The sequence below is a fragment of the Sceloporus occidentalis genome, unplaced genomic scaffold (genome assembly GCF_023333645.1).
Source record: "Sceloporus occidentalis isolate IW3139 unplaced genomic scaffold, rSceOcc1.0.p SCAF_164, whole genome shotgun sequence".
Lineage (NCBI taxonomy): Eukaryota > Metazoa > Chordata > Lepidosauria > Squamata > Phrynosomatidae > Sceloporus > Sceloporus occidentalis.
Window position 1 is genome coordinate 1,731,886 of NW_028317144.1, and position 24,923 is coordinate 1,756,808.

A 24,923-nucleotide genomic window follows, 5' to 3' on the forward strand; every position below is an offset into this window, starting at 1 on the left:
TAGAACCCAGGCAGTGGGCGGCATAAAGCATCCAGTGTTGCACGGCAGATATTTCTGGGGATATTCGATGTGGTCAGTGCCGCTGATTAAGGTTTTTCTATGAAACAAAGATATGTCTTATAGAAGGGAGATCAAAGTATTTTTAATCATGATGGATGAGGATGAATTGCACAATTGCAATAAAGTCCATGAGACTTGAGTTTAAAACAAATAACTTTCATTTTGTTAGTGTGGTTTATTCACTCTGCTCTAATTATGTTTGTTATGTTAAGATGCTGCACAGAATTCTTCACGTGCTTCTGTAGCAGCATGATTGATAAAGTGAAAAAGTCAATGTTTTAAAACTTTAAATATATGAAGAACCGCAGGGAGCTGTTTTAACCGTTGAATGTAACAATAGCAAAGATGTAATAAAAGGAACATGCGGTTATCAAAGATATTTTTTTATGTGTACATATGACAATGGCTTTGTACTGGCGTTCTCAGAGGTTGCCTTCTGAATAAAGTGTTTGTTTGCTTATGTCTTAAAATTGCATTCTGTAAAACTTAAAAGCTGTAAAATAAAAATTGCTTTAAAAACATTGATGAACACATTTTTTTGCTCAGAGCTATAATTGTAAGAAATCAGCTGTCTGAAAAACTGTCAATTTTAACTCTCTCTTCAGAGTAACAGTACGTGAAATCGGTGGTTAATGCTTCTTACCATTTTTTATGCCAAATCTGGAACAGACGTGCATTACTGGTTTTCCAAACTAATAGGTCTGGTTGGTTTGGTTGCTTTAAATCCCCCCATTACAAAATACACATTTCGAGAAAAAGCTTGATTTAAAACACAACTCCCACATCTAGCGTGTAGGCATTCGAGCAGCACGCAAAAAGACAGCTCTAAATTTTACATTTTGCCACAATTCAAGAAAGGTGAAGTATTTTTACATCGTTGAAATGCCAGTGTCTATAAAGGTCTAGTGCCTTTATTTAACTTTCTTTAAATAAGTCAATTCATTTCTCCATTAGCTTGAGCAGATCCAGTGATTACAAAATACCTTCAGTATATCCCATAAACACTTATTCTCCATAATGAGATAAGGGCAAAAATAATGAAATATTTATCCTCCCTCCATAATGTAATGTTTTATTATGGCGCCATGATAATGGCACGTAATGGGAAGGAGGGCCCAGGGAGTGGGTCAGCAAATTAATACATCCGACTTTAAACTATAAAAAAATAAAAACCCGTGAGCAATCTTATTTCGGGATGGGATTTCTGGAACGTCAAAGCCCACTGTGTCAGGCTGCTCAGAAAGCAGCAAGAGCTCTGACAATGGTGGTGTGGGCACACTTAGCAGCACATGCACATTCACAGTGTATATATAAACATGCAATTGTCACCCAAACAAATTGGATCTCGCCTTTCATATCCAAATTTTTTTTATGCTACTTTAAAAAAAACACACAGTTTAGATTTGAATCACAAATTTTATTGAATGACCGATGGGCAAATTACAAATATAGTTTTATCATACTACTTAAAAGTGATGCTTCTTACGCTGATCAGGTTACAGAGTAAATAACTCCTCATTGATAATTCTATGCATGCAGGTATTTTGCATGGTGCTTCATGTGGTCATTTATAAATGTGGTAATGAAAAAGTAGCTGTGATCATATCCCTGGAAAAAAAAAGAGGGAGAATATTAAAAATGCATGTTATCATAAGCATAGCACACATGCCTTTAAAAAATAACTGAAGAACCAATTGTAAGTAAATACATTTCCTCTCCTCTAAATCCCTATTTAGACCAATATAACCAGGACAATGTCCGATTCAAACAACAAATTCTATGTAAGGATACCAGCGTCATAGAGCCAGATGAACGTAATTATACAAGAAAATAGCAAACTGAAATGTTTTATGACGCATTAAGAATGCTTGTACTGCATTTGTATTTCATATTTGTTCATTATTACTGAATGTGCTCTCCTTTGTTGATCGAAAACGTATTACTGGAAGAAATAATAATAATAAACATTTAGGTTTTAAATCAATGCTTTATTTAAGAAAAATAAACTGAACGTTCCAGTACATAATGTTTTTAATTAAGATGTCAACAGAAATCCCTTTTCCCCAAGCCACGTTTCTGATTGTGCCGATTCTACAAATGTAAACTTCACATTCTGTCACTCGACTACATCTGGACTTCAATTAATTGAGAAAAGTGTATACTTTTGTATAGCATCCATACATATGGATTCGAGATATTGTTCCATAAATCCACTAATGCAAAATCCAATATCACACGGATTTGAAGCATAGAAACTGTATTTTAGTATAATGCACATAAATCCACAATACCTACGATTTGCATGTATAGACTAGATGACAATGAGAAGTCACAGAAAACGCTATGCAATTTAAGGTGTGTCAAACCGATGTGATTAAAGCGTATTCTTATTTCTCAACTTGATCTCTAAAGTGAGATTTTAGGCATTTAACCGGTGGCTACCAGAGCCACGATCATAATAAATTAACAATTTCGAGAGCTAGTACGAAAATATTTTGGAAAATTTAATTTACGGATATACAGTGTTGTGAAATGTTTGTGGGTTGTAGAAGGAGTCAGAGCACGAATGACACCACGGTTAACATTTATTACATGTGCTAGTAAACACAACAAATCCCATGTTTAAAACATGTTTAACACTTCCAGAAATCAGTTATGCATTAGTGTGGAAAAGGCTTCACAACTATTTCTAAGATTTTGGGTCTCCACCAAGCCCTACTGACCAAATGGTGAACATTGGCAACAGGAGTTGTCATCCTGCCAAAAATCTCTTAAGCAGCAAGGCATAAAATTATACTCAATGACGGATATCCTATATGTTCGTTGTGTTTGTTAGAATACAAACACACACCATGCTCTGCTCCAGACTCCAAATTACTCAAGAGCTGCTCAGCAGTAGTCGGAGTTACCAGTAGCTCATAAGGCTACCTTAGGGAGAGCAATGCCCTAGAATAACATTAAGGAGATGATTTTCACTTACTCTAGGAAACCAGGTCCAGAACCAAGGCCCAAAGCTTATTAACAGCTATTGTCTGTGATTTGTCAAGGGTATAAACCACAAGGACAAATAGTTTACTCGTACATTTGCGGCAGTTTGAAAGTAATTACATGTATTTTTTTTCCCACTACTTACCTCTTGCAGTCTGAACACCACTGGGATCTTACGTTCGGTGCAGGCTGCAATAAAGTTGTCTGGCAAAAGCTGCCCTGCGGCAAGGAATTGGTCATCTTTTCCCTGATCAATTAATATATCCAGTTGTGAACCCGAGTAAGTCTTCACGAGCTGAGTAGCATCATATGCCTTCAGGAAAATAATAAATAAGAGGAAATGCGGTTGTATTTCCAATCAAACACTTTTTTTAGTCTAGGAATCCATATTTATTTTTTCTCAAGCTAGTGAGTTTGAGACACAGAGATTTACAATGTGTTCTTAAATATTTTTAAAGAATGGTCCAACCAATGATGTAAATGATGCAAAAACAGTGTTCTGTAGAACCAAAGCTGGATGGGGCAAATATTGAGATTGATGACAGCCCACTTGTGCTAACAGATTCTGATAAGGCGATCGCAGAATCTCTGCAGGTTATATATGGCAATGCCATTCTGTTATTTTAATGCAAATACACATTAAAAGGATGTATCTTGCCTAGTTACACCAGATTTCACCGGCTATTTGCAGGTTGGGTGTCTGATAGTCCTGATCCTTAATCCGACAGTAAGTACTGCTGGGATGTAAAATTTATAAGAGAATTTCTAATGCAAGTTTACAGAATGTAAAAGTAATGAAAACAAATATTTTCATCCAAAGGTTCAAACCACAGTTAACATGTAAAATAATTCAAAAAAACTTTTAAGGAACACTTTATTATAAACTCACCTCCCATTTACTGGTTTCAGATCCCAAGTATCCACCAAATGCTTTCTGACCCCATGGGCATTGCATTGGATTACAGATGGGTGCAAATGCTGAAACAGTCTATTATGAAATATAAAGAAAGCAGGCATTGAAATCAACATGCAGCCATTATTAACACCTTTAATTTATGTCGTCTAGTTACGGTAATTACGGCAGCATTGGAGAAATACCATTGTGATACTGTTTTAAAAACTGGAAAAATTAATTGGAATAAATGAGGTCCGCCTTTAAAAACACAGTGTTGGTTTTGTGATTATGATTTCTATGGGCAGAGAACTGAAGGGCAAGCTTGAAGGACAGGGAGCACACAGATGTTAGACGTCAAACTCTCCCTGACATTGTTACAGTTGGGGATCCACAAGGGTAGCTTCTGTATAATTTGCTTTTTCTATACTGGCACAAATGGTGCGGGGTAGAATTAATAGGACATATTATATGACTGGAGACACAACAAAGATGGGTTATACAATTAGTAAAGGGAAATGTTTCATTGTCAATGGCACCTGGCATAATGGGGAAAGGCACATATTTAATATCATTATTGTGTCATTATGTAGTACTGTCAAAATCCCAAACTACAATTAGAGTACGGTAATTTACATATAGAATATAAGATGTTATTTTAAAAAAATCAAATGTATTTAAACCATGGTTTAAATGACTGGTTATGAAAAATAAAGTCATGTGTTTCCTCTCATTTGTCAATGGCCTGATGTCTTAGTTTTCACCTCTGTAGCATAGTTTATTAAAAAAAGAACATGCTTAATGTTAACAAGCTTGTTATCTTTGGAGAAAAAGAAAATCTCAGTTTGGAAACTATAAACATTTGTGATGGGATTTTCGTGATTGATACCGAGACTCATCAGGCAGCTGGTAAAATTAACAAATCATTGACTAAGAAACCCATGGAGCTACTGGGATTTGCTTTAAAAATATCTTAAGCAATAAAGAACCAATAATATTATTAAAACATTTTTAATTCAAATTGTGTGCTCTGCTTAATAGGTGTAACTTTAAAGCAAAACTATGTTTTAATACACCGAAGACATATGCAGTAAAATATTATACAAGAATAGCACCCACAATCTGCCTTTGCTTCTCCTCATGTGCCAGCCTGTTTTTTTGCTTCAATGATTCCAAAATACCACCTACTTACCAGAAAACAACTTTAAATAAACTATGTCCCAACATTTACATAAGCTGCACAACATCTGTGTGAATAATTTAAGACACTTTCACACTTAGGGAAATTATGGATCCACCATGTCTCTGCTGTGCAATCCAAGTTTAAGTTAAAAAGTTTAATTGAATTAGAAAACTTTTGAATTTATGTCAGTACAGCTATTTGTTTACCATAGCGTGCTTGGAAATGTAGCTGCTGTGGCCTCTCCCCAAGTGGCCTCATCATAAGTGAACTATCCAGACATCCATCCCTGGTCTTCATGCTTTTCATCCAACTACTCCTCTGGCAATCACTAATGTCTGCCATATCTCCTTCTCTTACAGGTATGAATATCACATATTTCATTTGAACCCCTCATCTCCTGCTGTAACCCCTTTTCCCACCCGGTATGTCTGTATCCTCCCTGTCTCCATACCCTGCTGCTCTCAAAGGGTTAAATTTGGTGCCCTATCGTGTAGCTTAATTGCATTTGTTAGCCAAGGTGTGAAACATCCGCCTCCTGTATGCAATCACCTTATCTGACCACTTGTGAGGCAGCCCTATAAATTCCTAGGCCTCACCTGGAAGCAAGCTTGTTTGGAAATGTAGCTGCTGTGGCCTCTCCCCACGTGGACTCTTCATTAGTGGATATTTAAGAGTTACACTGTAGGGAAACGACATAACAGGTACCACTGCAGAAAGCAGCTACAACACATCATCGGAACCAGATCAACTCATCCCCATCCAAGCCGTCCTCTCCTATTGTCTCACTTCCTCTTCAACCACCGACTAAGCTCGCAAGAGCAGGGCCCTCTTCTCCATTGCACCAGTTTGTTATTGTATGTGTTTCTAAATTGTTCTTCTGACTGTAACAGCGCTGCGGAATCTGCCGGCGCTTTATAAATAAATGTAATGTAATGTAATGAAAACAGCTAAGAGACCCCAAACGTTTGAACGGCTATACACAAAATACATTATTGTGGGGACAAAAGTGGTGATGAAAATGCCCTCCACTTAAAACTGCATAATATTACAAAATAACAGATGCATTGCTAACTTCCTTCCACCAGGCAAGCCTGAAGACTTTCCCACAGAAATCCTATAATGCAAGGGATTCTGGGTAGGTATATAAAAATCAGGTCAACAATGATCACCTTATTTGCCTCTTTATCCACTTTTTGCATGGATCCCATAGAGCTAATGTCTGCTGGGCTAGACAGCCTTTAAACAAAGCCCGGGACAGGTGCAGAAGGCAGCCGTCTCATCCTTAATGGGACTTGTCAGCATGAGATAGGTTGCTGGCTCACTGCTTGAGGCTTGGGCTGGCACATGGGTCACACTCAAACACATGTATATATAAAACAGGCTGTCAGTAAGGAAAAAGCTATTTTCTACAAGAAAATGTACATTCTTGAAATGAAACTGTGGGTGTAAAAATGTGATTTATATATAGCAACAACCAACCTTGTACAATTTGTACTAAGCTATTGCAATGCTAGATGAGATCATGGTTAACTAATTTAATTAATCATATTGTGTTTTCTATACCACTATTGCCATCTTAATTACTGAAATAAAAAAAAAAACATAGAATGTAACATGACCATCAAGAGACCTGAATAAAAATAGAGAGTCTTCCTTTGAGAACATAGAAGCCTTAATTGCTTATTACACTTATCACACAATATGTACAGGTACAGATAACAGAACTGTGTAATAAATAAATGAACAAGTGATCAGTACGGTACAGCTGTTCACCACATGGCTTTCACAGCTACAATACAAAATATGTCCAACAATCTTAAACAGAACATATACCTTTCTGCTGAAACCAGTAAATAATAAATGTATCCAATGTGCAGTCTCTAGTGAGTATTCAGCTCTATATAGACAATGCAAACACTTATTGGGAATAAAAGCTTTAGGGTAATGGGCTTTTCCACCCTACATATTCACACTAGGAAAGTGTTATGTCACAAAGAAGATATATTACCTTATATTTCCCAGGGTTCTTAAGTGCACAAATTAGAGCACCATGTCCTCCCATGGAGTGTCCAAAAATAGAAATTCTATCAGGGTCTGTTGGGAAATTTCCATTTATGAGATGGGGAAGCTGAAACACATTAAGAAAAATCAGTCGCTATTTTGCCCCGTTAGGTTAACAGCACTTCTTCTATTTCTCTAGCCTCCTATTATAATATACATACATACCACAAATAACCAAAGGCACCAAAAGGAAAAATAGAATTATATACCTGATGACTACATAACATATAAACAATGTAGAGCTTTATACAAAGATATTTTAGTCCCAAGGTAACAGAAAAGCTGTAAAATGACAGAGATTGTAAGGATTCCTGCATTAAGGTTGACAGACAATATTCATGTTTGTAGCTTTACCCGACTTCTCAATAAACCAACAATAAATTCAGGTTCTGGGGTTTTTTTTTGTTTGTTTTAACAATAATAATAGCTATCCACAGGCAGTCTCAATAGGTTTTACTGTCCAGCTTTTAGTTTCTTACCTCATAATACACATTTTATCTGCAGCCCCTGTGATAACTGCCAGGTCATAAAACAGGTATAAAAAGGGGAATTTGTCCACAGTTTTAGTTCAATTATACATATAGTTAGATAACTGCGATATTATGATACTGAATCTGTCATCTTTATCGGTCATCTTCAGGCATTTTACCTCTTCTACTACATAGGAGTACATTCGATAGTTAGTCTTCCAAGGATCTTCTGTGGCGTTGACATAGAAGCCAGCTCCTGTGCCAAAATCCCAGCTCTCCTCCTCTCCTTCAATATTGCATCCACCTAAACATAAAGAAACCATTCATTTTTACCTGCTGTACAGTGTCTTGCGAAAGTATTCACCCCCTTGGCATTTTTCCTATATTGTTGCATTACAACCTGGAATTAACATGAATTTGTTGGGGGTTCCTATCATTTGATTTACACAACACGTCTACCACTTTGTTCCATACTAAAAAATATTATACATCTTCAAACAAGAAAGACGACAAGAAAAAAAAACCTGAAAACTTGAGCGTGCATAACTATTCACCCCCTCAAAGACAATACTTAGTGTAGAGCCACCTTTTGCAGCAATTACAGCTGGGGCTATATCTCTATAAGCTTGGCACATCTAGCCACTGGGATTATTGCCCATTCTTTAAGGTAAATCTCCTCCAGCTCCAGCAAGTTTGATGGTTTCCGCTGGTATACAGCAATCTTTAAGTCACACCACAGATTCTCTAGGATTGAGTTCTGGACTTTCACTAGGCCATAAATAAATGTTTGGTGATTGTTCTATGTTTTTTGGGCTGATGAATACTATAGCCATTGCTGCTGCCCAAGAGTGATGGGAGTTTGAGCGCAGGGCTTTCTTCTGTGTGGTTGTATTTCAATTTTGTATTTCACAGCTGCCACCATTGCTGCCGCCCACCCCATGTGACTCCTATTAAGGGTTAATAAGTGTGCAGGGGTTCAGAGAATACCCCTTTCTGTCTCATTAGAGATTTTTACCTTTAGCTCAAAGCAGCAAGGTGAATTGTTCAGTGTTGGACTCGCCTAAGAGGTTTGCCGTGACGTGGCAGGCGAGCTTCCATTTTAATGGCCATTGGAGTGAAACTAAAAACCTCCATTTGTCTAAATAAGCATAGGGATTTGGGATAGTGTGCAGGTAACTATTTTTTGGTGTTCATAAATAAATGTTTCCCCTTAAACCACTGGAGCGTCGCTTTAGTGGGTCATTGTCCTGCTAGAAGGTGAACCTCTGTCCCTCAAGAATTTCCCTGTATTTAACGCCATCCATCATTCCTTCAATCATGACCAGTTTCTCAGTCCCTGGCGATGGTGTTGTCAGGGTGATGAGAGGTGTTGGGTTTGCGTTTTCCTTGATGGCTCAATTTTAGTCTCATCTGACCAGTGTACCTTCTCCTACATGTTTGGGGAGTCTCCCACATGGCTTTTGGAAAATAGTAAACGTGTTTGCTTTCTTTTTTTCTTCTTTAACCCCTTAACGTCCATTGCCGGTTCATCAGACTTAACCCCTTCGTGACAAAGGCTGATTTTACTTTTTGTACCCTTCGTGACAATGGCCGTTTTAACATTTCTGCGCTGCTTGTGTTTAGCTGTAATTTTCTTCTTTCCCGTTTACTGAACCCACACACATTAGATATTGTTTTTTTCAGGACAAGAAGGGCTTTCTTTAGATGACATTGTTTTGATTGTATCGTATTATTTACTATTAAAAAAAGTATAAAATATGGTGAAAAATTTAGAAAAAAATGACTGTTTCTAACTTTTAGTTGAAAAATCTTTTACTCATCTATAAAAGGTAATAAAAAAACCTGCTAAATAGATTCTACCGTATTTGCTCGATTATAAGACGAGGTTTTTTTCAGAGCAAATGCTCTGAAAAATACCCCTCGTCTTCTAATCGGGGTCGTCTTCTAATCAGACCTCAAATAGAGTCTGATTAGGAGACTAAGATCCAGATCCCCCGCACCGCTGCAGGGGACCTGGATCCTCCTGTCTCACCCCCCCCCCCCCATCATACACACTTACCGGTGCTTCCTGCTGTATTGCCGGGGCAGCGGGTTGACGTCTACGCGATCCGCGTAGACAACGTCCGCTGCAGCCGGAAGGAGGTGGAGTTGGCAGCGGGGGTTTGTCTGCGTCCGTCGCGTAGACCTTCCCCGACTGTCAGAGATCTCTGATCTCTGACAGCCGGGGAAAGTATACGCGACGGACGCATACAAACCCCCGCTGCCAACTCCACCTCCTTCCGGCTGCAGCAGAAGGCGACGTCAACCCGCTGCCCCGGCTGGAAGCACCGGTAAGAGAGGGCTGAGAGGGGAGAGAGGGGAGAGAGGAGAGAGGAGAGGGGAGGGGAGGGGGGGAGAGAGTGTGTGTGTGTGTGTGTTAGTTAAATGGGGGCATAGGGCATTTCTGGAGTGGCGTTAAGGGGGCATTTAATAGAGCACTCTGCCTCCTGAAATGCCTTATACCTCCCTATATGCCACTCTGCCCCATAATATGCCTTTTAACCCCCTAAATGCCAGAGTGGCATATAGGGGTATAAGGCATTTCTGGAGGCAGAGTGCTCTATACAATGCCTTTTAACTCCCTTAATGCCACTCTGCCTCCTGAAATGCCTTATACCTCCCTATATGCCACTCTGCCCCATAATATGCATTTTAACCCCCTAAATGCCAGAATGGGATATAGGGGTATAAGGCATTTCTGGAGGCAGAGTGGCATATAGGGGGTCAAAAGGCATACCATGGGGCACAGTGGCATATAGAGGGTTAAAAGGCATATCATGGGCCACAGTGCCATATTGGTGTGGCAAGCCTGGGGGCAGATGTGCGTAACTGGGGGACAGGCTGGAAAATACAAGAAATAAAAACAAAAAAAATATTTTTCTCAATCATAGCTTTTATTAAAAAAAATAGTTTACATGAATTAACATTTACTGGTAAAACTTTTTTCCTTTAGGGTCGTCTTATATTCAGGCTTTTTCTTTTTTCCTAAGTTAATATTCAGATTTTGGGGGGTCGTCTTATAATCAGGGTCGTCTTATAATCGAGCAAATACGGTACTATTTGTCCTGAGTTTAGAAATACCCAATGTTTTTATGTTTTTTTGCTTTTTTCTGCACGTTATGGAGCAATAAGTACAGGTACCGTTTTGCTATTTCAAAGCCATTTTTTCCAAATCTGGTAATTCTTCCCCCCATGTGCCATTTCGGGTATCTTTGAAGCCGGCCAATGCAATTTACCCCATCAAGTCATATATTTTTGAAAACTAGACAGCCCAGGGTATTCCAAATGCTGGTATTTTAACCCTTTCCAAGCACTTATTCTACCATCAGCCTTTGTCAAACTTTATGGTAGTAATTTTTTTGCATTTTCACACACATTTTACTTTAGGTATAAATAAACAGGTTCTGGTATATGTCACTATCAAAAAACACCCCAATATGTGTTTAGCAACATCTCCTGAGTACAGCGATACCTCACATGAATGATTTTGCCTGGCTGTTTGGGGGCAAAAGGGCCACATTTGCGGCATGCACATTTTTCAATGTTGCACTTTGGCATTTGGGGATCCACTGCCCATGCCCTATTTGGTACATCTTTGAGCCGGGCCATTTCAGTGTGCCCAATAAAGCTATATATTTTTGAAAACTAGACACCCCAGGGTATTTCAAATGCTAGTATTTTAACTCTTTCCATGCACCATATCTACCACCAGTCTTTGTCAAACTTTGTGATAGTCATTTTTTTCCATTTGTTTTGTCACACACATTTTACTTCAGGTATGAATTAAAAAGTTCTCGTATATGTCACTATCACAAAACACCCCAATATGTGTTCAGCAACATCTCCTGAGCGCAGTGATACCCCACATGAATGATTTTGCCTGGCTGTTCGGGGGCAAAAGAGCCACATTTGGGGCATGCACATTTTTCAATGTTGAACTTTGGCATTTGGGGATCCACTGCCCGTGCCCTATTTGGTACATCTTTGAGCCGGGCCATTTCAGTATGCCCAACAAAACCATATATTTTTGAAAACTAGACACCCCAGGGTATTTTAAATGCTGGTATTTTAACTCTTTGCATGCACACATTTTACCACCAGCATTTTTTTAAAGTTTGCAGTAGTATTTTTGTGTGTGTATTTTTCCCACACACACCTACTTTATGTATGAATTTACAGCTCCTGGTATATGCCGCTGTCACACGACACCCCAATATGTGTTCAGCAACATCTCCTGAGTACAGTGATACCCCACATGCATGGGTTTGTCATTTTTGGGGGGAACTAAAAGGCCACATTTGGTACGTGTGCATTTTTCTAATTGGAAATTAGATGTGTGGCCATCCTTCCCCCCGTGTTAATTGGGACCTTGTTGAACCCGGCCAATTCAATTTACCCCATCAAATCATACATTTTTTAAAAGTAGACACCCCATGGGCATTTAATATGCCAGTATTTTAACTCTTTCCATGCGAGAATTGTTTTAAGCTAATATGCTAATTTTAGGACTTGCTCACAAAAATATATTTTTTATATATATATTTTTTTTTTTGCCTTTTTTTTTTATTTTTTTAACATTTTTTTTCAACTTGAAGGTTCCCCTGATAGCGACATCAGTGGGAAATTATTTTTACATTTTACTGTTTTTTTACTATTTTTTTTCTAATTATTATTAATTTTATTTTATTTTTAATTTATTTTTTCTAATCACACTGTGATTAGAAAGCTGAGCTCCATTGACTTGCATGGTTGAATGCAGTACCTATATTCAACCTGCAAGTGGAGCCAGAGTTCTCTAGAGGGTCTGGAGACCGTCTAGCGAACTTTTTAGACTTTATTGTTTCTTTATTGAATTTTCCCGGACCGCCGCCATCTTGCAGATGGCGAAGATCACCGGCAGCTGCGGCTGTGACCGCTCTCCGGAGCGGTCACAGCCCATCCAAAGGTAAGTGTTTGGTGTCGCTGGATGCCTCCTGATCGAGGCATTCCAGCGACACCATTTAAGTTTAGGAGGCGATCGTTGATCGCCTCCTAAACGCTTTTAAAACAGGCGTCCGCCGCCATACAAAGTATGGCGGATGTTGACGCCCCGGGGAGGGGCCAGAGATGGCCCCTTTGTGCCGATAATGGCGTTGCTGAATGCCTCGAGGTCGAGGCATTACAGCAACGCCGTTTCGGTGCAGAAAGCGAAAATAGATCGCTTTCTGCACCCGTTTAATGACGTGCCGGTCCTGGCACGTCATTTGTCGTTATCGACATGAATTTCCGTGACGTGCCCGGACCGGCAATTGTCATCAAGGGGTTAAACAAGCTTAGAAAGTGATCAACGATCACTTTCTAAGCTTAAACGGTGTTGCTGTAATGCCTCGATGTCGAGGCATTCAGCAACACCGAGATCGGCATGATGGGCCATGTCTGGCCCCTCCCCGGGGCGTCAACATCAGCCTCGGTCCCAATGGTACAAAAGGTAAAACACAGCCTGGTCCTTAAGGGGTTAACCCCTTAAGGACCAGGCTCGTTTTTTCTTTTTGTACCCTGTGGGACCGAGGCTGTTTTAATACTTTTGTGGTGCTTGTGTTCAGCTGTAATTTTCTCCTCACCCATTTAGTGTACCCACATAAGTTATATATTGTTTTTTTCAGGACAAGATGGGCTTTCTTCAGATACCATTATTTTGATCGTATCATCGTATTTACTATAAAAAAAAATAAAAAAAACATGGTGAAAAATTGGAAAAAAAAACATATTATGACTTTTATTTGAAAAATCTTTTACTCACCTAAAAAAAAAAAAGCAAGTAAAAAAACTAGCTAAATAGATTCTACTACTTGTCCTGAGTTTAGAAATACCCAATGTTTTTATGTTTTTTTTGCTGTTTTTTGTAAGTTATAGGGCAATAAGTACAAGCAGCGTTTTATGATTTCCAAACCTTTTTTTAACAAATCTGGTCAGTCTGCCTCCATCTCTTCTTTGGAACATCTTTGAAGCCGGTTAACTCAATTTAACCCATTCAAACCATATATTTTTGAAAACTAGACACCCCAGGGTATTTCAAATGCTGTTATTTTAACCCTTTCCAAGCAACAGTTATACAACCACACTTTGTCAAACTTTGTAATAGTAATTTTTTTCACACAAATTGTACTTTAGTTATAGATATACAGGTTCTGGTATATGTCACTGTCAAACAACACCCCAATGTGTGTTCAGGAACATCTCCTGAGTACAGCGATACCCCACATGCATGGGTTTGTCAAATTGTTTGGCTGGTAAAAGGCTACTTTTGGGGCATGCGTAATTCAGGTGGTCATTTGGTCATTCTGCCTCCATCTCCTCTTTGGCGTATCTTTGAAGCCGGTTAACTCAATTTAACCCCGTCAAACCATATATTTTTGAAAACTAGACACCCCAGGGTATTCCAAATGCTGTTATTTTAACCCTTTCCATGCACCAATTATACAACTACACTTTGTAATAGTAATTTTTTTTTTATTTTTTTTTTCACACAAATTGTACTTTAGTTATAGATATACAGGTTCTGGTATATGTCACTGTCAAACAACACCCCAATGTGTGTTCAGGAACATCTCCTGAGTGCAGTGATACCCGACATGCATGGGTTTGTCGTGTTGTTTGAGATTTAAAATGCCACATTTGGTAAGTGCGCTTTTTTTCTCCATTTTGGTCAGTCTGTACCTATGCCCTAGCTCGGCCACTCCAATTTACCCCATCAGCCATTTTTTTTTTATATTAGACACCCCTTGGGTATTTGAAGTGCTTTTATTTTAACTCTTTGTTGAGATTTTTGAGAAATTTTAGCAATTTTCTCAAAATAAACTTTATTTTTTTATTTTATTTTATTAATACTTTTTTTAATATTTTTTTTTACACATTTTGCTGGTACTGGATGGTTCATCTAGTGACATCACTGCATAATTATTTTTAAATGTTAGCACATTTTTTTTTTATTTTTTATTTTTTTTATATTTTACTAATCACATTGTGATTAGAAAGCTGGGCTCCATTGACTTGCATGGTTGAATGCAGTACCTGTATTAAACCTGCAAGTAGAGCCAGAGTTCTCTAGAGGGTCTGGAGACCTTCTAGAGAACTCTTTCATCTTTATTGTTTTTTTTCCCGGGCCGCCGCCATCTTGCTAATGGCGAAGATCACCGGCAGCTGCGGCTGTGACCGCTCTCCGGAGCGGTCACAGCCCATCCAGAGGTAAGTGTTTGGTGTCGCTGGATGCCTCCTGATCGAGGCATTCCAGCAACACCATTTAAGTTTAGGAGGCGATCGTTGATGTACAATGTATGGCGGCTGTTGACGGCCCGGGGAGGGGCCAGACGTGGCCCCTGATGCCGATCTCGGCCTTGCTGAATGCCTCGACATCGAAGGCATTACAGTAACAGCGTTTAAGCGAAGAAAGTGATCGTTGATCACTTTCTAAGCTTATTAAATTTTTTGACGGTTCAGGACCGTCAAAGGTCATTAAGTGACCGTTTTTCCATGACGGTCCTGAACCGGCAAAGGTCGTTAAGGGGTTAAGCATTGGCTTTTTTCTGGCCACTCTTCCATAAAGGCCAGCTCTATGGAGTGTGCGCTTAAAGGAGTCCTATGGACAGATACTCCAATCTCTGTGGAGCTTTGCAGCCCCGTTAGAGTTATCTTTGGTTTCTTTGTTGCCTCTCTGATTAATAGCCTCCTTGCCCGGTCAGCGAGTTTTGGATGGCCCTCTCTTGGGGTTTGTTGTGGTGCCATATTATTTCCATTTCTTAATAAAGGATTTAAGGTTCTCTGTGGGATATTCAAAGTTTCATATATATATATTTTTTTTTTATAACCCAACCCTGATCTGTACATTTCCATAATTTTGTCCCTGGCCTATTTGGAGAGATACTTGGTCTTCATGGTGCCACTTGCTTGGTGGTGTTGCAGACTCTGGGGGCCTTTCAGAACAAGTGTATATTATAACTAATTATGTAACTGGTTGCAACGGATCTTATTTAGGGAGTGAATACATATGCACGGACCACTTTTCCGTTTTAAAGAATTATTTTAAAAGACTTTATTATCTTTATTTCACTTCACCTTGGACTATTTTGAGTATGTCCATTAGATTAAATGGAAATATATATATATTTTTTTAATCCCAGGTTGTAATGCAACAAAATAGTCAAAGAGGGGTGAATACTTTTGAAATGCACTGTATGCCTGACACTTTCCATATCTGCTTTATAATTACTTTGACTACTGCAACAGCAAGTCTCTTAAGTCAACTGTAAACAATGCAATACCTTAAGCATTAGGTTTTCGAAACTAGGAGTCACAAGAATATAGATGTTTCATGTTAAATAGGCTGTGCATGATAAGAATAAACCAGACGGTATTTTGGTTATCTACCCTAGCCATACCTACTGCTGTAAAAGGAGCCCTTTGGCTAAAATGGCTGGATTAAGATGACAACATACGTTTCTTGCTAGCATTAGAGACAGCATTACTTTGCCAAAACAGTGCTTGAAAAAATACAGAAATAATTGTAAAAATTCTACAAAACAATACTTTAAAAGAAAATGCAGAACTTACGTGGACTGGTATCAGGAGCCACAACTATGAGTCCATGTTCCGCTGCAGCTTGATGAAATGCTGCTTTCGTAATAAAATTTTGTTCTGTACATGTTAAACCTGGACATGAAGACAAAACCTATATGAGGACAACTATGCAATCATGCTAGAATTAAGACAGTTACCTCATAAGGACATAGTAAGAAAAGCAAAAACATGTTACTTTAAAACAGTTACACGACTCAAACACACTACCTACCCAAGAAACCATTAGCTACAGTTGTGAATGATTCAGATGCTCCTGCATTTCAGCTTCCCAAACCTGAGGCGATATTTGTGCTTTACTTTTCTATCCCTGAAGACACAATACGATGAATGTAAATGTGTACTCATTAGTATGCCTGCAGATATGACTACACTGCCCGAACCTTTTCTGTGCTCACACTTTTTGCATTAATACACGCTTTGCCTTCTTCATGTCACTCTGGGGTGTGTTTCTCCAGTGGTGGTTGTATTAATATTTACCCCTACAGCTTGGCATGATTTATATGGTCTGTAACATTACCTGCAAGGCTGGATTACCCTTCTTGTCCCAGAGCTCAACTGTAAAAAGCAGAGCCTTTGAACGTTTGCTACTGGGTACAGCACTCCAGCGTATGTTAGCGCTGTAGGAATTAACAGCCACGTGGCCAAATGACAAAATTAGTGAAAATTCTTATGGTATTCTTTCACGTTTAACAGTTGACAGGCTGGGGAGATGTTTTAGGAGTACAGGTGTTTATCTATAGAATCATTTTCCAATCTGGAGTTGCTTGAGTCATTGGAGCCTGAGGCTGCTGGATAACTGATAGATGAGAAAGGTTACTGTAACAAGTGATCTGTCAGAGGGCCTAATCTGGGGAAGACATGCTGTCTGATAAGCAGCAGCCCATTGTATCCTGCCACAATACAGAAAGATATTCATCCTCTGTGGAGTGATCTCTCTCATTATTGGTTGGCATTTCATGCAGAATTTTATAATGCCACATCATGTTTTCTGTCCCAATGTGTACTTTACTTTACCTGCTAGAATGACGGGTAAACAATTTCCTAACAGAATTTAGAACAATCTTTGCCTAACAAAGAACCAAATATTAAAATGCCACAGTACGAAAAGGCACAAACAGAGATGAAGTCACTAAACTATAATTCTTTTTTTTTGGGGGGGGGTAAGGTGAATCACTGCAAAAGGGCAGTCTTAGAACGCCATGATGCACAGTTATACTACTATCAAGAAGCCTCACTGATCTAGCATCATTCAGGACCAGTTTAGCCCTTCTTGCAGGGAAAGTCACTGGGGATTACTCTTTAGCATGCATAGCTACATCAGTGAGCTGAAATGTCTTACAAACTCACCCAGGATCATGCTTTAATGAATATAGTATAAAATGTTATGGTTTCGTTTTGCCCAATGATAAAGTATAAGATTCTTAGCATGTAATATGTCAATTCTCAATTTGCACATGAAAATCCAATTTATTTTAACTCCTGAACAACCATCAGCCCTTTATACAACCATGCCTTTATCCCCAAGAGATGTTCTGAAAGCCCTACAAAGTGTCAGCATGACTCGTTACAGTAAGTAAATTCAGCATTCAATGCACACAAAAAGGTATTCTAGACTGTTAAGAGGACAGACTTCTACTGGCCCACAATACTATCTATTAATTATTGCGACACCCCCCCCCAAACTGTTATATATGGATAGTCATCCATATGTTATAAGCAGGTCACTGATGGTTGCTAATAATATTGTTCCTTAACACCGAATATAAACTTCAGAAGCTTAGGGATTTTCTGATATGATTAGTCTTGATTTATTGTATATATCTGCATAAGAACAGGCAATTTAAGATGCAAAATGTGTACAAACCTGAAAGCCAATATACAACTGGACACTTTGCACTTTCAGCTTTGGGGGGCAAATAGATGGCAAATCTCATTTTACATTTCAGTTCCGTGCTATAGAAAGAAAAAAAAAAAAAAGAATAGTATGTAAATTTATAAAACAAGTCATGAACAAAGTCGCGAGAAATGTAAAAAAAAGAAAAAGTAAATATAAATACACGTGTAGTGAACCCAACTATGATTAGTTTATTTTAACAATCTGTACACAGAAAAACATACATTTCAGGAAATTGTTTTACATGTTTTCTTTGTTAAGTTTAGGCGATGACAAATTATAGAATGAGAATGACCCAACTGTGTATTGTAACAATAGTTAGTAACTCCGCACTTGAGAAAATTAAATAAGCTTTAAAAAATTATAATTAGCTAATAAAATATGGTATATAATAGCATTTCAGATTAATAAAAATAATGTGTGCGCGCACATAGCAACAGGTTCATTGAACAGGTATAAAAGATAAAAGCTCGGATTTCACACAAAAGGATTTTCTGTCACTTACTATAAAAGCTAAAAGAAAGGGAAAAAAATTCCAATTCCAACCAAAATGGTATAGCGTAAAAATGTGAGCCTCAGCATGTGCATTTATAATTGGCATGCTGAGTGTTGCTGAAATAATGGTTCTTCATAAATCTAACACATTTTCAGCTCCTGAAGTTTTTGAAGACATAATATGAAATTACGCAGTTCCAAATAGAATCACATACTAAAGCATGCAGGGGGGGGGATTACTTATTTTCCCCAAGTAAGCAAAGCTTTTCACTAACTTTTTTTATATATACAATACTTGCTAAAATACGCACATTTGTTTCATCTTTCATCAGTGACTTGATGCAGTATACACAAAAAAATGACTGCCCAAATCAATGATTTCACTAGCAGAATAATGAACTGTAAACAGAAACATAAGAAAGCAGGTGTTAACAATTTAACAATGCATTCTAAAATGCTGCTTCGTATATTTAAAACAAAAAACAGCATACTTCCAAAGATTTGCATTAATATGCAACGTTAAACCAAAATCAACTATTTATCAATGTAGCAAATATTGACATAAGGACAGCAGCAACAGTTTCAATTTCTGGAGAAATTGGTTCACCCCCCCCCCCCCCCCCCCACATATGGAAGCAGTAAAATCTAACATTACCTACTGGTTATTAAATTAATAAATATTATACAGCACTGCCAAAGGAAAGAGCGACTCCCCATGATGGATGGTACCCCAGGGATTATATAAAAGTGGACCATAGTATTTACAGGAGATATTGCATTATGTCCTTCCCACAGAGACCTCCACTCAACTGCTCTTGCAACAAGAAAGACTTAACCCCAACTGAAGCTGCTTTCTCAGCACCAAGTCAATCTAACAAGCAAAAGAAACTTGAGCTTCTGTCCCTTATACGCACTGATTTAAAGACGAATTGTCACCTACACAGTTTGTAGCATGACTATTTTTGTTTATTAAAACTACTTGTATGTTTCACTTTGTTTTCCATTTTAGCGTTTTTGGGAGATATTTAGTTTCAAAGTTTATAAAAGTGGTTGCCGAGATTGAAGGCATAATATGGCATGGCTAATCCAATCTCAAAGGTAATCTCCCTTCTCCTCGCCATACCTGTCTAGAAAGACAGCCAGTTCCTGAGAACAGGATAAGTAGCTACTGCTGTAGCATACAAATTCTATGAGTTCCTAATACATATATTGCTTAATGTCATCTAAAAACCGTATTAGGTTGGTTTGTTTAGTCTACCGAACAATGTGAACACTGACAGAACCACTTTAAATTCAAGGTACGACAGGCGAGCATTGAAAGCAATGTACGAGTTCTGTGTAGCGAGTGTTTATATGATCAATTATTAATCCTGAACAAGGCAAACATTATCCTTTTAGTTGTAAACGGCTCCGGTTATTTCAACTAAGAAACAGTTCTAGGGCAAATAGCAGCTGTAAACAGCTCTAAACTATAAAAACGTATGCTGCTAATAGACATTGTTTTGTCCGAGGAGCATGTCTCTGTGAATGCTCTGCTTGATTATGTTTGATTGCAAAGTAATGGAACAATAAATTACCGCTAAACGGAAAGAAAGGACAAATAAATTGCACCACAACTAGGCACACTGGAACACAGACACAACAAAAAGTACAGGCAAGGACCAAAGTATACTACGCCACTTTATGCAATTACATTAACGATGCCGTCTTCATGGGGAAAAACCATGAATTATGCTTCTGGTAAATGGGGAGTGTGTGTAACGGGAAACTGATCTCACTAACTTGTCTTACTGGTTTATTCATAATTATGTCGATCAAACAAGGGTTTGCTACAAACCCCGTCAAACACTTGCAGAGATGTTTACATTTCACTCGATTAAATGTATTTACAGTAACTACGTTTATAAGAATATTGGAATACGTATAGTGAAAGTAAAACCCCATAACAACCCTGTGATTAAGTTGCGCTTGATGGCAAATTGCACCTGCTGTACGCCTAAATACACTGGAGGTTTCCGGTTTCAAGCCAAGTTGGATGTTACATTTCATCCAGAAGAGTGTCCAAATACCGTATTTGCTCGATTATAAGATGAGGTTTTTTCCAGAGCAAATGCTCTGAAAAATACCCCTCGTCTTATAATCGGGGTCGTCCTCAAATAGGTCTGACTATGAGACTAAGATCCAGATCCCCCGCAGCGATGCTGTGTTATGCCCCCCCACTTACCGGTGCTTCGTCCGGGCAGCGTGTAGAGCTCTACACGAGTCGCGTAGAACTCTACACGCTGCCCGGACTAAGCACCAGGGACTCAGATGCAGGGGACCTTGATCTTCCTGTGTTATGGCCCCCCACCAACTTACCGGTGCTTCTGAGTCCTGGGTGCTTTGTCCGGGCAGCGTGTAGAGCTCTACGCGCTGCCTGGTCTAAGCACCGGGACTCAGAAGCACCGGTAAGTTTGGAGGAGGGAGGGGAGGGCGTGTTAAATGAGGGGCATAAGGCAGTTCTGGAGGCAGAGTGCTCTGTGAAATGCCTTTTAACCCCCTTAATGCCACTCTGCCTCCAGAAATGCCTTTTAACCCTCTATACGCCACCCTGCCTCCTGAAATGCCTTATACCTCCCTATATACCACTCTGCCCCATAATATGCCTTTTAACCCCCTAAATGCCAGAGTGGCATATAGGGGTATAAGGCAATTCTGGAGGCAGAGTGGCACATAGGGGGTCAAAAGGCATATCATGGGGCACAGTGGCATATAGAGGGTTAAAAGGCATGTCATGGGGCACAGTGGCATTTAGAGGGTTAAAAGGCATATCATGGGGCACAGTAGCATTTAGGGGGTATAAGGCATTTCTGGGGCAGAGTGGCAAGCCTGGGGGCAGATGTGGAAAACGGGGGGGGGGGGCAGGTTGAAAAAAAAGGAAATAAAAACAAAATATTTTTCTCAATCATAGCTTTTATTAACAAACAATTGTTCACATAGTTTACATGAATTAACATTTTCTGGTAAAACTTTTTTCCTATAGGGTCATCTTATATTCAGGCTTTTTCTTTTTTTTTCATAAATTAATATTCAGATTTTGGGGGGTCGTCTTATAATCGGATACGGCAAATACGGTAATTAAACAGCTACATGCATTTTAATCCTTCAAGCAAAACAAGTGTTTTACAGGACAACAGTATTTTCAGCAATTTAGCTATCTCTCTCAGAATATCCATGCAAGTTTTCAAAAGGAAAAAAAAAACATTTTGTAACAAATAAAAAAATACATATACATAACATATGGAAAAGGACTCCGAAATACATAAATGTTTTAACTTAACAGTCAGCTTTGAACCGGCCATTTAGTTCCTAGGCAAAGCCAGCCTGTCCATGTGACCCAGGTGGCTCTATGAAAAGGGGTGGCAATGTGCCACCCTAAGGCATGTTTTTTCGGGAGAGATTTGTGGAGAAAGAAAATCATTTCTGCACCTCTCTTTTTCTACGAAGGGCAAATGTTCCTCTCCTGTGCTATTCTGCAGAAGAAAGAAGACACAGGGAGACGCAGACAAAGACATAGCTTGAGAGAGTGTGAAATTGAGTGAGTCTGAGAGAGCATGACAGAGTAAATTCATTAATCATTATGTGACATAATTGCCCATGCAGTAAAGAGCAGGAGGTGGTACTACCGTTAACAGTATAGCCACAAGTATAGCACTTGCTCACCTGTCATGTTCATACACCTTCTGGTACCCCTCAAAGCACTTGTTGCTGGAAATTTGTTTCAAGGACATTTTCAAATCTGTGTTAAAAAGGTGAAAAGGAAAGTTTTTATTGTCTCCTTTAGCCCCACCATAAAGAATGAATGGTAAAGTATTTTAGTAGTACTTTGATATTCATCACATAGTATTGAGAAAGGTGAAGACATCACTTCGCTTGTTAAACCCCTGCAGCCCGCTACCCCCTCCATGCGCCAACGCAGAATCTACCATGCTGTATGTGGGAGATGCCACACCACATGTTCTAACCAGGCGGTTTATCTTATGACATCTGTTACAACTTTACAGAGAAACTGAATTAGCGTTAGGCGGTCACACACATCAGATAAAACAATAAAGGTCGTTTTCCGCAAAAATATTATATTTTCCTACTTCGACTCCAATTGTTCACTAAGGAAACATGGAAAATGAAGGAAAGCACATATAACACCCCAGCTATGTTTGCAGCAGATCTAAAGCTGGAACACAAGTGACAATTTCCAGTGCTGGAGTCAGTTCCCTTTTATGTAGGGAAATGGGGGGGGGGGGGGAGTGAACCTTTATAATGAATAGCACGGTGAGAGTGTTAAAACCTCCCTGTAGTGAATAGACCCCCAATTACATTCTATAAAGGTGATCCTCTTTGTTTCTATGGGGGGTGTTTATTCACTAAACGCGTGACACATCTAACCAAACTATATATTAAGGTGCGGAGTATCCGTCCGTTCATACTATAAACTGTTAAGGAGGCATTAGGAGGTTGTCAATCACCGGGTCTGAATGTGCAACTATGTTTAGCAATGAAGCGGATACTGCTGAACCCCCCACGGAACACGCACACTTTGGCGCTGTACACGCCTGCGGTGAGCTCTCGTATAGGAAGCAGTACCGGGTATTAATATATTTACATAACGCGGTGTATGGAGCTGCATAGCACACGCTAGTCGGACACGTGCTGTAAGTTCTACACAATATTGGAGCCTCTAGCCCGCCTTACAAGCCTCACCTCCGCCAAAACACTCCGAGATGACAGCTCCGAAGACAGTAAAGTTACCACCCGGAGGAGGGACAGTTCTTCAGAGCGTTAACGGGATTCGACGCCGACACCTGCAGGCAGGGAGGACGAATAACAACAGAGTGCGTTGTAGCCGGTGACGAGTATTCGTAGCACTAAGGTGGAACGGCTGAATGAAAGGATTAATTGATGTAATCGGCGTAATTACTCATACTCACTAACACACACTTCATCTTATCCCACTTGCACATCCATGCTCACAAACACACACACAATTACACATCCATGCTTTCACACACACAATTACACATCCATGCTCTCACACACACAATTACACATCCATGCTCTCACACACACAATTACACATCCATGCTTTCACACACACAATTACACATCCATGCTCTCACACACACAATTACACATACATGCTCTCACACACACACACACACAAGTACACATACATGCTCTCATACACACACAAGTACACGTCCATGCTCACATCTATATATATAAAGACGTATACATATGTCCCACCTCCGGCCCCCGCTTACCTTACCAGCTTTGTCTCTGGCTGCTCATGCACAGTGTGCGAGCAGCCTCGGTTTCTAATATGTTTCTGTCTCGCCGTGCTGGTTCAAAATAGTTTTTAAACAACTTTGAACCGGTATGAGGAGACAGTCACAGCTACGACCCCTGTAAATACGCCAATGATGTGCAGCCAGTCTGTATTTCAGCATCAAGTAAAGGGACACTCCGGACTAAATAATGCACATGTCATCAATGGTATTAGTTGTGTGATGGCTGGTTTCTAATATGTGGCGTGGGAGAATTTGAATTCTGTTCCTATACCTTTCTGTATGCCATAAAATATATTTCTTTCATTAGCTTTTCTCCCATCTAGTATGACAAGTATCTGAATAAACTTTCTCATATTTCCAAATACTTCCTAGATGGGACTGGTTAAAATCCAGAATCATTCCTGGAACGCTATGCTAGAGAATCCATTGCTCTTTCTGCCAGCCGGGACACTATGCTGGAGCCTGCTCTAGCCATTATGGCTGCTAGAAATTTTGGCTGTTTTATAGCTCTGCAAAACTTGCATACGTAACAAATTCATAGTTGCCAACATTTGAAGAAAAATACATAGACGCTTTCCCGACACCCTTTGCCCCAAAACTCTGCCTAGTCTACACAACCCACATACTTAGCATAATATAGCCCGGCTTGTTATAATAGCGTGGATGATACCACCAAGTTCACAAACTGACTTGCATTTGCACATTTAGGACTTGCCAATGTAGAGGGCAATTTAGTTTTAGAGGGGTAGCTAGCAGGTGTATCTTCTAGGTTTCTATGTTTCCTGGGATTGAACCCTGTAGGCACCTCTCTGTGCTCAGTAGGCTAATGTGCCACCACAGGGAGGGTCCAGGCCAAGAACGACTCTTCTTTACAACAGCTCTATGTTAAAATAAATAGATT

At 39.3% G+C, this 24,923-nt stretch overlaps 1 protein-coding gene across 1 annotated transcript; it reads right to left on the bottom strand.

The window, feature by feature from the left end:
* Positions 1 to 1,587: 1,587 nt before the first annotated feature.
* On the bottom strand, positions 1,588 to 22,465 carry ESD (esterase D). Its single transcript, XM_089501120.1, has 8 exons — positions 22,398 to 22,465; positions 18,171 to 18,259; positions 16,280 to 16,378; positions 7,834 to 7,958; positions 7,132 to 7,251; positions 3,938 to 4,036; positions 3,194 to 3,361; positions 1,588 to 1,668 (listed from the first exon to the last, which is right to left on the bottom strand). The coding sequence occupies exons 1-8, from the start codon at positions 22,463 to 22,465 to the stop codon at positions 1,588 to 1,590; spliced, it is 849 nt and encodes a 282-aa protein (XP_089357246.1).
* Between the last annotated feature and the right edge of the window lie 2,458 nt (positions 22,466 to 24,923).

Excerpts from the sequence above, each read along its gene's own strand:
- ESD (XM_089501120.1), bottom strand. The coding sequence starts at position 22,465 with ATGTCCTTGAAACAAATTTCCAGCAACAAGTGCTTTGAGGGGTACCAG. Across the intron at positions 18,260-22,397 it reads AAGGTGTATGAACATGACAG|CACGGAACTGAAATGTAAAA; the intron begins GTGAGCAAGTGC and ends TTCTTTCTATAG. Across the intron at positions 3,362-3,937 it reads CTGAAACCAGTAAATGGGAG|GCATATGATGCTACTCAGCT; the intron begins GTGAGTTTATAA and ends ATTTTCCTGAAG.